Source organism: Schistocerca americana, chromosome 6, assembly GCF_021461395.2.
Source record: "Schistocerca americana isolate TAMUIC-IGC-003095 chromosome 6, iqSchAmer2.1, whole genome shotgun sequence".
In the NCBI taxonomy this organism is placed as follows: domain Eukaryota; kingdom Metazoa; phylum Arthropoda; class Insecta; order Orthoptera; family Acrididae; genus Schistocerca; species Schistocerca americana.
In genome coordinates, this window is record NC_060124.1 from 548,502,454 (window position 1) to 548,515,135 (window position 12,682).

General features: G+C 38.9%; 1 protein-coding gene across 1 annotated transcript in view; it reads left to right on the forward strand.

The window, feature by feature from the left end:
• Window positions 1-4,168: 4,168 nt before the first annotated feature.
• LOC124620280 (nexilin-like) overlaps window positions 4,169-12,682 on the forward strand; it is a 171,279-nt gene continuing 162,765 nt past the window's right edge. The window contains exons 1-3 of the mRNA XM_047146948.1: window positions 4,169-4,306; window positions 5,380-5,463; window positions 6,068-6,151. Coding sequence (XP_047002904.1) covers window positions 4,169-4,306; window positions 5,380-5,463; window positions 6,068-6,151 — 306 coding nt within the window. The remainder of the gene's footprint in view (window positions 4,307-5,379; window positions 5,464-6,067; window positions 6,152-12,682) is intronic.

Below are 12,682 nucleotides of genomic sequence, written 5' to 3' on the forward strand. Positions count from 1 at the left end.
TACTCGAAGTATTCATACGAATTCGTTCTGCGAGTTATTGAGTGTACGAAGCTTCTGTTGTGAATTAAGTATTGCAGTGTTGTATTTTGTGTTTCGAGCACATCTAGCAAAACATTTTAAAGTTCTTGAGGAGCTTTAGAAGCTCTCAGCGAAGCGAACGCCGGCTTCAGAGGCCAGCTGCATCGTATCCGCACTAGGTATGAGCTATTGATTTACCTTTGTATATTTATTGAGTATACACAGTCATCTCGAGTAAGAATATCTTAAAAGCTAATAAATGAATGTGTATAAGTGGAGAAGTACTGGTAAATTGAAGCATGTGGAGGAGTGTGGTGTGATTACAGAATATGAAGTTCTTAACAGTAATAACGTGAAATAGCATTTTTTTTAAGTTTATGTGCTTTCATCACGTATTCTCAGATTAACAGCTTAGTTCAACAGTGACAACTTTGTCAAGTGCTCTTTTAGATTCTATCCGTGTGGTTTCAACCATGACGTCCTCTTGACGTCATGACTTTACGTTGCAGAGCGTGTAAGCGGTCTGTTATTAAATGCTATCTGTGTTTGTGTTAGTTACTATTGTAATTTACATAGTTTGTAAAATATGCTCTTTATTGCAAATATATCGTGATATACGATGGTGTTGTTTATTGGGGGGAGGGGGTAACTTGAGGCCACAGGTTATATTATCAATGGAGAAACTATTAGCGATTATTGTTTCTTTTTTTCTGACATATATTTAACTGTTTCTTTCTGTATTTCGCACGATATACGATGGTGAGGTTAGGCAGTACCTTAAGAGCAGAAGATAAATTTTTGTGAGTGAAGTGATTAATGATAATTTTTATCATGTTGATTGTTGCAATTCTTTAGCTATTTTTGTAATATGGGAGAATTGTCTACGGTGCTGTTAGCCGTGAACCTAAGTACATTGAAGAAGTTGTCCTGAGAGGAACGAGTAGTAATGTTAGTCATAATTTTTTAACTTATTAATAGTTGGCTGCTTTTTTTCGAATGTGACGCCGCTGAGGGGTAGCGTATATGAAATCGATTGTTTTGTAGGGTTCTTATTGTCGTTGCCAGTGGCTGATTCTTTTTGTTCTATGGTACTTTTTGACCTGTTAACGTTCGTTTGTAGTGTGATACCAAATTTTTGAATTTATTTTCGGTCTGTTTATTCTTGAGGAATTTGTGTGTGTTATTTTTCGATAAAGTCGTAGTTATATGGAGTTTTCTTGTGCGTATTTTCTTTTTTTTGTTTTTTTGGGGGGTTTATAATTTTTGGTTTATTATGGAATAGTTCCAGTGTGTTATTTATCGATTATGTCGTTATATGGGGATGTGTGTGGTATTGCTGTCTTTGTTAGGGCTATATAGGTGCAGCGTACTTTTCTTTTGGATCATTCTGCAAGAATTTGTGCATGTTATTTTTCTATTATGTTGTTATTATGTGGATGTGTGATTGTATCCTTGTCTTCGATTAATCTGTGTAGATTAAGCGAATTATTGGAATAAAATTTTGTGTTTTCGTTATATTTCCGTTGAGTTTATTCTAGAGGAATTTGTGTAAGATATTATTCGATTTTTTCGTTATATTGATCTTAGATTTATAAACTTTTACTTTATGTTTCTGCCCAGTCAGTTTCTGCAGCAGTGTCGTTACTTTCATTTTATATGCTCTTCGAAAGAACTGCATTATGCAATCACAGCTATAACGGTACATTTTATGAGAGAATGTATGTTTCGGTCGAGGATCAGACCTTCATCAAGCCTAAAAACGATCTCAACTATGAACTTGCGTAATAGGAATAGCAATTCCGGATGTACAGTGTTCCGTCATTGACGTTAACTTGTCATGTCCATTATGTCCATTTAACTTCATAGACATTTTTACCAATGTAATGTCTATACAGATAATACCAATGGTCGAGCTATCTACGTTTGATAACTGCTATTGCAATATACGTGAAAGCATAGCTGAGACGGTTTTCGGGATCGATGATGGTCTGATTTTAGACCAAATTCGATGGTCCCTAATGAAACGTACCGTCGTAGCTGTCTATTGCACAATACAGTTGTTAACATTCATTAAAGCTGCGCAACGCCTCCGCTACAAAATATTTTTTATTTTTGTTTTCGACCGTAATAGTCTATCTTGTTATCGCCTTCTCCAATAATATAATCGGACTGTTAGTAAAAGTTATCTGTCGTTGTTGTGGTAGACTCAGAGCGGTCTCTAGTTACATTAATTTTTACTTTCACAATGAAAATAGTGTAACCGACCTTCCTGTTTCTTCGATTACATTTACATATTGCCTATGATCGTTGCAGGGTTATACTGCTAGACTTATCTTCCGTTTGCGAAGAAGAAAACATGTTGGAAACTGGTTACAACTGTGTATAGTTATACAGAGTTGACTTGGCACCATAATATGAAATTCTTGTTTAAAAAATTGATATCGACGTTCCAGTACAACGTTGTTCTCTGCAGTTATCGAGGTTGCTGCCTAATGTTGATCGCAGGGTTTGCTAACAAAAATCAGCTTAACTGTGGTCGACCATTGCATAATAATGACTTCCGTATTCTCTGGAGTAGTTGAAGTATCGAAACGAATTAGTTTCTTGAGTAAAAGATTCTATAATTTTGATTCAGGCGTTATAGTGTTGGATTTTGTGTTTCGAGAACAAGTTCTTGGGGAGCTTTAGAAGCTTTGAATGAAGCGAACTCTCTGTTTCAGAAGCGAGGTATATAGACTATACCGACCAAGAGGCAAGAGCCATTCCTGTACATTTTTTCAATATGCAATGCAACTTCAGAAAGTTCCGAAAATGCTTGACTTGTAGAGAGAGATATCCTCACTGAGTTCTTGCCAATGTTCAACTGCTGGAATGATGTATTCTCAAATTTATAGCTTAGTTTCACAAATAGAATGGTGTCACCTATCACTCTCCATTTCGATTACACATACATACGGTATGTCCTATCGTTGGTTCATGCTTTTATCTTCTGCCGTCGGTGAAAAAGAAAAGTCGTAAACAGGTTCCGGCTGTGTAGTGTCATACTGAGTCGACATTGATTTGTAGCAAAATTATTATCTTTTCCTGTCACTTAAGGAAGTACAGTTAATAACTTGGAGCACTGTCGAATGTTAAACCTATTAGCTGTTTATAAGCTATTTTTAAGTTTTCTTCATGTAGAAACCGGTGGGTAAATATCAACCACAGATATAGTTATTACGTCGTACACTTTACTGTTTAGCTCACATGGCAATGAAGTGTAATTTAGATGTAGGGTTCTCGATGACTGACACAAAGAAGGGACAGTGCAGCCCTGAGAGAATATACTGACTCGGTAATATGGATAGCAGTAAAAATCGTATTCTCGTCATATACCGAGGAAGATATAGCCATCAGATTGTAGCGTAGTTTATTATTTAGTAACTTCATCCCACCACCAACACACATAAAAAACAAATTCTTGTTCCTGCCCCAAGGCAAGATATTCCGCATATCATGCTGTAATAGTTGACAAAATCTGAAGTTGTAATATCTGAAGTAGCTGTATAAAAAATGGTTCAAATGGCTCCGAGCACTATGGAACTTAATATCAGTGGTCATCAGTCCCCTAGAACTTAGAACTACTTAAACCTAACTAACCTAAGGACATCACACACATCCATGTCCGAGGCAGGATTCGAACCTGCGATCGTAGCGGTCACGCGGTTACAGACTGAAGCGCCTAGATCCGCACGGCCACACCGGCCGGCGAAGCAGCTGTATATCTGAAACTATTGTAGTATTGTAATGACTTGCTAATTAAATTTAGTCTAATAGAAAAGCCTTCAGCTAGTTGCTATTAAAACAAATTTATTCTCTTCAGAGTAAAAGTTACACCTAATGAACACGCGATTGCTAAACTTCGAATAACTGTTATTGTTTTGATTCATGCTCTACGAATTACTGACACATAATTAAAGTAACTAATTCTTGACTAGTAACAAATGTATAAGCTCAATCAATTATATAGACTGTACATGTTGTTTTTTATACAAGCAGTTGCTTTTTAACAAAAGCTAAGGTTACAGACATGTCGTCACGGATACAGGTTTTTCTTGCGATCGAGTTGTGAGACATTGCTGCAAAACTTACTCGTGGACACGGTCTGGTCATGTCTAATGTGCTGTTTGTTATCGTTACAGCAATGTTCCGCCGCATGAAGAAGTTTTTCTCCCGGTGTTTGGGAGGGGAGAAAGACGAGGGTCTGCGACTGGAGAACAACTTGGTCGCTGTTCGGGGTAATGTAAAGGTGAGCCACGTTATATTGCAGTGACATAGCACGCAAAGCAGTAAAGTCTGAGAGCTAACTGATTGTACGTAACGTGGTCAGTTGATATTACAGACTGTCACGATTTACTGTAAATGAATATTTTTTTGCTATAAACATCCCATGTGACACGTCATTGTAAATAACACGTCTTAGATAGGCATCTCTGCACGAGTGATGATTGTGACGATTATATAAAATACCACCTAACTACCTAACTCCGTCCAATCATTCCTCTGAAGTTCCATAGGTACCGATCGACCGCCTCGTCATCGTCAGACAATAGACGTCACTGTATGGAGGAGCATGTGGTTAGCATACTGCTCTTCTGGATCGTGATCAGATACAAAGTACCGGCGGCAATGAATGTCACTGATGGATGGATGGATTTGTTGATCACTGGAGTGAAGTGGGATGTGCTAGTCACTCAACAGTTCACAATAGTCGTCATTCTAAAACTTGAGTATGATGCCCTTAGAAAAAGCCTTTAGCATGTCAGAGTCGTATATTCTCTGACCTGCAGGGTAGCCTCACACTGTGTCTCTCGCTGTGTTCCCTGCAGGGCTCCTTTGCTGCATTATGCTGGCTCTATCCCCTGCATCCCACTGCCCCTAGATCCTCTCCTCCGTGTTATTACCACAATATATCCGGACTTGTCGCATTAGGTAAGCTAATGTTGATAATCGAACCTGAATGCTGTTTAAACAATTCTGACAATTGTATTGAAGCCCCTTAAACTTATCACTGACCCCAGACATGGACAGTTGATCCTAACCATTTATCGTTCCGGTAAATTGGGTGTGGTCTTTGTTAACACTGAGCAAATAACTATGTGAGATGCTTGAGAAAGGTAACATCCCTCTCCATTTGAAAAGAATTATGGTGAAAAATGTTCTAGGGGCAGAGGCACACTAAATATGCTGCCAACGCGATCGACTGGTTGAAGACGACATTGCAGAATTTGTAACACATGTACATGTAAAGAACTAGTGCTATCTCTGAATTACCAAGCATGCTCTATGACTAATCAAACTAATAAGTTCTTTTCCTTACAGGAGCGTCAGTTCACCCTGGACTCGTTTTTTGAGGAGATAATGCAGAAGCGGCTGCAGGAAGAGAAAGAAGTCGTTTCTGTTTCGGTGAGTGTAAATTACAAAGTAGTAGGAATAGCAGAATTTGGTTTCAAAGTGAATTTATCGTTTTATCACTACATGAAAACTTACTCTCGAATATGATACTAGAAACTGGTCTGCTTCCGGGTATTAGGCCGAATTGTTGTTTTCATTTTGTGCACAATACTTCGACGGACGTCCCAGCGATCAACTTCATGTGCTGCGAACTTTGCACTAATGTGTTCACGCTGCTAGGACTCATACCAGTCAGGGAACGTCACACGACCTGAAGAAGATGGGTCGGTCAGTTACTGAAATGTTGACCGTAAAGCGGGAACAACAACAAGGCATAACCTCAGAAGCACATCATTAACCAGTCGTGCGCAGAAAAATGTTAAATATAATGGGATATTAGATATTTGTTAGTATTAATTGTTGCTGAGACATCACACGACTGGTGTTTCTTGGATATTAAATTGAGTTACTAGTTATTAAATACTGATACCTGTACACTGCTCAATTTATGACAAATGTAACACTTCGTAACACTTTTATATGATAGAAACTAGCATTAATTTTGGATTACTGCACGTGTTGGATGACATAAAACTAATAAGTTCTTTTCCAACAGGAGCGTCAGTTCACTTTGGACGCCTTTTTTGAGGAGATTCTGCAGAAGCGGCTGCAGGAAGAGAAAGAAGTCCGTCCTGCTCCGGTTAGTATAATTGCGAACAGTATCAGGAATAGTAGCATTTGGCTTCAAAGTGAAATTTTCGTTTTCTCATTACATGATAACTTACTCTCGAAGATGGTACTAGTTACTGGTCTGCTTCCGGGTGTTAGGCCGAATTGTTGTGTTCATTTTGTGCACAATACTTCAACGGACGTCCCAGCCATCAACTTCATGTGCTGCGAACTTTGCGGTAATGTACTCTCTGCTTGACTCATATCAGTCAGGAAACGTCTCACGATCTGAAGAAAATGGCTCGGTCACTTGTTGAAATGTTGACCACAAAGCAGGAACAACAACACGGCATAACCTCAGAAGTACATCATTAACCAGTCGTACACAGAAAATGTTAAAGATAATGGGATATTAGTTACTTGTTTGTATTAATAGTATCTGAGATGTGAAACGAATTGTGTTAGTTGGATACTAAATTGAATTACTATATTCTTAATTTCGATACCTGAACCGTGCGAATTTGTGGTAAATGTTACAATTCGTTATACTTGTATATGACAGGAACTAGCACAAATTTTGAATCACTTCGCGTGTTAGATAACATGAAAGTAATAAGATCTTTTCCAACAGGAGCGTCTGTTCACACTGGACGCCTTTTTCGTGGAGTTGCTGCAGAGACGGTTGCAGGAGGAGGATTAAGGCGGTGCTGTTACGGTGAGTGGTACTTCGATCTGTGTAAAGGACAACAGATTTTGGTTTCTAAGAGTATTTCTCATTTCATGATCACATGGTAGCTCCCTTCAGAAGGGGAACCTTCAAGATATTATTCGAGTATAGTTTTACGATTTTTAATATAACTGAAATGGTGTCAGTTTAGATATATCACCATGACTACAAAATTCTATGGTCGACCCATAAACTTTCTCGGTACCTATAGTCTGCTGTTCTTTTATACCAATTGTGAACTCTGATCAGATACAAAATCCTTTCGCGGCATATGTATCTTTCAGCTCTAGTATTGGTAGGATATACTTAAACTCAAGAATCAATGGTACATAAAATACCGTTGCCTACACTTTCAGATGACGGAGAGCCTTTCAGAAAACGTTCTCCTATGTCCCCTCCCGCCCATAACAGTTATCAAGTTCTCAGCGAAGTTTCACCTTCAGCCTCCCACGATTGTACTTGGTATTTTAATCCCATTTCTTATGCTGCATGATCGTTTACCTTTCTGTCCCATATTTATCCTTGAAACTCTCCGAATTTGAACTGAACATTTACACAACTTGTTTTAAGAAACTCTACTATTTTGGTAAGGATGGATTTAGCAACAGTCACAATTCTCTCCGTTCCATAATGAATATAGTTCAGGTGAGGATAATACATGCGTCTGCGTGAGATATCGACTAACTCACAAATATTCTGATCCTTGTAACAACTATCTACCATCTGATGCAATAATTTAGTAGGTCAATTCACCACAATAGATAACACTCCGGGAGGAGTAAATAGGCAAACATTCACTGTCGGTAATTTTCATATTTCCGATAATTAGTATTCTAGGGTTCTTGAGTTGGCGGGATAGAAACATCCCTTCTATGGATACAGAAACTGACCATTTATTAGCATGTGGTACTACGATAATTTAACACTTTCCTTTACAGATGTTATATCAACTCACCATAATAGGGCGACGTTTATAATTTTGAAATTTATATTTGTCGCAGATCACTCCGGTGTCCTCCGCGCCCACCTTGGAGGTCTGTACATCACACCGCGCAGCTCTTGAGAGCCGCCATGCCAGACGCTGAATGTGTTGACGCGTGACCACCAACGCGACGTCTGGAGAAGACCGTCTGGCTGCTAAAATGAGCGACCGCGATACCGCGGCCAATACCACCTGAAACCACAGTTACCAATCGAATAAACCTTTGGATTGATAATATAACAAGTCTAGTTATTTGTTTTATTTGCAACAGGCGGCGTTGTGGTAATGTAGACGGCTCGCATTGGGGTTGACTGTGGTTCATATTCTCTTCCGACCAACAAGATCTACATTTCGGTGGTTCCTCTTAGTAGATTAATGGAAACAAATGGAAGGTTCTTCGGAATAAAACTCGTTCGAGTCTGTCCCCGATGCGAGCTGCATCTGTCATTACCTCTCCATCGATGGATATGGAAGAAACTGTTTTGTGCAACATTAACATTTGCCAACTACGTTTAACAGAAATATCATTGACACGAAGTATAATCCTAAAAGGAGTAGGAAAATCAATGACATTAATGATAACACTCAAAAGACTAGAGTGACTACAAAATCACTGCTCCTAAGGACAACAAAGTAGTCTCCATAATCCCGACATCTACTATTCAACACAGTGAGCCACAAGTAATATGGCACTACACACGCAGGAACTAAAAGGTAATCAACATTTGAACCCCTTAGACGGAGCTGGCATCACATCTGCACACACAAGTCACCTTAATCCGTAAATTCCGGGGAGGGGTGCCATGAGCTCTGACGCCACATGCCCAGATGTCTTCGATCGGGTTTAGATGTGTCGAGACGGAAGAGCCAACACATCAACTGGAAATCGGGACTGTGTTCACCGAACCACTCAACACACTCCATTCCATCACGCTCTTGCCCTTGTGATATACAACATGCACTGTGCGTTTGTCTGACTAGCAGTCATTCCTCGCCATGTGTCGCTACTATCGCCTGAACGGATTTATATCGACAGTAGATCGGCGGCCATAACTTTCTGGCTTATCTGTGTATCTGTTTATGAAGTAGTAGGTATGTAAACAAACTCAGATGCTGCTTATTACAGAAGCACGCTTAGTGAAATGGAAATGGCAGGTAACAACTCACGGCCTACAGCACAAAAGACTAGGATAAGGTGACATAAAGTAAAATTAATAGGTAGTTCGGTACTGCACTTGATAGTTTATAGATATGGAAACAAAATAAGGCGAAACAAATAATTTTTCTTTTTAAGATGTCTCGGTGTTATGCAGTACGATAATGGAATAGTAATGTGAATTGTATTCGTCACAGTTTTCTAAGTAACTTTCTGAATGTTCTTGGTTACATTGTGCTTAAGGTCTGCCAGACCGGAATATCTTTTTTTCCATAATAATGTGATAGCATAACCGTCTACTGCTGAATACAAGCATACATCGTCTCCAACTCCACACACTTTCATTCTACCTTGAACAGCACTGTGACTTGTACATTTCAATAACTCACATCCTAATAGTTACGAAAAAGTTAGGTACACACCTCCTGAATTTGTTTATACTTGTGATTTCGTTCAGTTGATTGCTGGTATGTACCATTTAACGCATTTTCTAAATATATTGCCACCACAACAGATAAGCTGATGCAATTTAGTTTATTCAGGTCCGCTAGGAATAAAACTTCACCGATCTCCCCTGTTTGCTAACATTACATGGGAGTAGACGAACCTATTGGGAGCACTCTGATCTGTTACATCAAAAGTGGAAACTGGTGACGTTAATATAACACAGCGCACAAAGCCATACAATTTAAAGGTACTGGACGACCCATTTGTTAAATGGATGGACGAAAATAGGTATCGCATATTCCGAAGATGTAAAAGTTAGCTAAATATGTGAACGGTTGATTTACATTAACTGAAGGATAATGAAACGAAATAAAAATGAAAGTTTAAATTCTATGAGAGTGTTACTACGGCCATTTGAATGTGCAGTGAAGTATCTGAAATAAAACCAAAGTTATGGTTAACTCATAAGTGGGGATTAACACAAGGCAAATCGATAAATCTCCTGAATTTAATTACTAATTAGTGAAAGTTTTGAACATCTGTGTTGCTGGTTTAGTTATTCATATAACAATACTTTACCCTTTTTTCGGTGTTCCAGGTGAATTCGACACAAAGTTGTTAAATGGCAGCTGTCAGAACTCGTTATATGAGAACGCTCCAGTGCTGATTAAGAACCTTTCTTTGTTGGATTTATGAGCTCAAATACGGTCTTAGTTTCAGAATGTCTACACTTATTTGTATTATTTTACTAGAATCTGAAAAGGTCCCATGTAGCTAATACTGTTGCACTTTTACTTAACAACACTATGTACACGTAGTAAGTTATTATTCGTTAACTAGGTCATATATAACTACTTTTCCTGCAAATAGTTCCTGTTTCCATCACAATAAATGGAATGTTGAGACGTCTTGATGTCGAAAAAAATGGTTCAAATGGCTCTCAGCACTATGGGACTTAACTGCTAAGGTCATCAGTCCCCTGGAACTTAGAACTACTTAAACCTATCTAACCTAAGGACATCACACACAACCATGCCCGAGGCAGGATTTGAAACTGCGACCGTAGCGATCGCTCGGTTCCAACTGGAGCGCCTAGAACCGCTCGGCCACCCCGGCCGGCCTTGCTGTCGAGTGTGAAAGTTTTTCGCACTATACAATAATTTCCAAATCAGTTGCAGCTTGGAGCACTCCTCCTCTGCGATTGTCGGATACTCTGTAGCTATCTCTCAGAGAAACCGTAAGCGTCTCACAAGGAAACTTTTGGCCTCCTATGCCAAACTGTGAAAACAAAGCTACTGCATTTTGTAAAATTGACAACAATCAAATAACACATAACACTGCAAAATCAAAGTAATCGCCAACAGTAATTGTACTTAAATAACTTTCTATAACAGTGACTAGTAGCGTGTGTTCTTTAACCCAGGACGGGACCAAAATAATACCCTGATGTATCGTCAGTTGGCATCTAACGAACTACGTGTTTTTCCTGATCGTACTAGTTTCGTACATTTCGTAGAATAGTCCTATAATTAAACCGGGAAATAAACGTTGGTCGTTTTTTAAAGAGTTCCACACACGTCTCCCGGTGACAATGCACAAAATTCCCATAAGAAGTCAAAATGACTTTCCACAGTATACACTCTCGTAAGTAACTCAGCCCATGTAAGAGTAGTACAAGTCGACAATGCTCTGGCTTCATCCTGCTCATCTATAGAACACCTACGACAGGATTCACTACTACAAGATATTCTGTTATCTTCGCTCTAGACAGAATCAAACTAATCAACATGGGTGCCTTGGCAGTAGCGCACTCGATAAAATCGCCTGCAGGAAATTACAGACTGTAGAGAACTTATGCTTGCCTACTACTGTATAACGGGAATGCTTACATCTGGGGCGAAAACTTGTGTTGTTATGTCGTTACAGCACCACATCACATCGCTCGAGCGTTTAACCGATTCAATTACTTCACCCGTCCAATAACTGTCAGCCTGCGACGTAAAAACGCATTACGTGATTTCATGTGGAGGTGACAGCCGGCGCTGTGCGCGCCCCTCCCCTCCTAAGACCAAACAGGGGCGAACTCTCGCGGCCGGGGGTACGGCACTGTGTCTCAAGTATGGTGAATTATTGGGGAAGACGAGAGCCTACGATAACACCCGTCCACTTTGATAAATAACATCATCACTAGCCTCAAGATGCAACACAACTTTGATTTAAAAATGGCGATTAGGACGCCATATTCAACAGTTCCTATAAAACCAAAATATAAAAATCAATTCAGAAACTTAAAAATTCGAAATAATAAATATTGGGCCTGAAGGGGAATTTGGGGAGTTATATTCTCATGTAAAAGCTACAGAGCCCCAAAAATACTGGCGTATACAAAACAAAACAACCGGAAGAATACGATGAAGAATAGCATGCAGAGGTCTGCATCGAAAATGCAAAAGTAAAGCATCAAATTAGATAAATTCATCTGGTATCGAAGATATCACTCTATAAATATAAACTAACTTAAAAGCCAGACACTAATACAGAAAACAAAAAGATATATCAGTAAAGAGAGCAAAAAAGTAATACCAGTACAAGTAGCAAATACCGCGAAAGTTAACGAAATATGGTAACAACAACGAATACTCCAATACCGATACAGAAAGGTTTAAATTGCGAGATGGACAAAATGCAGTAACATATGTTCACAAATACAGCTCAACAGAAAATTGCAAAATCCCTGAAATTACTCGTAAATACTTTTTGTGTGAGTTGTTACGCGCTGAACTGGATCTAGCGACTTCATTCTGAAGGCAACCCAACTCAACTAGTTCTGCTACATCTTCGTACATTCCTTTCAATTACTAACATCACATTCTTCACACTTTACGTTAGAATAACCAGGCTTCATTTACCATAACCTTCTGAAGACATTCGTTTTTCTTTATTGTCGAACTATCAGCGTTCCTTATTTCAGTAATATTACAATTAGTATTCGCTAAGTTATTAATTTCATTACATTACAGGTTGGCCCACGTTTGATAAAAATATGTGCCGAAGTTCACATAAGTTGTAATCACTGTGTACTCACGTTACCAAGACAACCAAAGATAACGTTTAAACTCTAGTTGATTAGGAGCATAAGCGAAGAACACCGTAAACACATCTTTCTCTTAAGTAACTAAACTGGTTGATCCAGTAACATGCTCATTCCATCAAAATTTGCACCACTATGTACATATCCAATATAGACTAC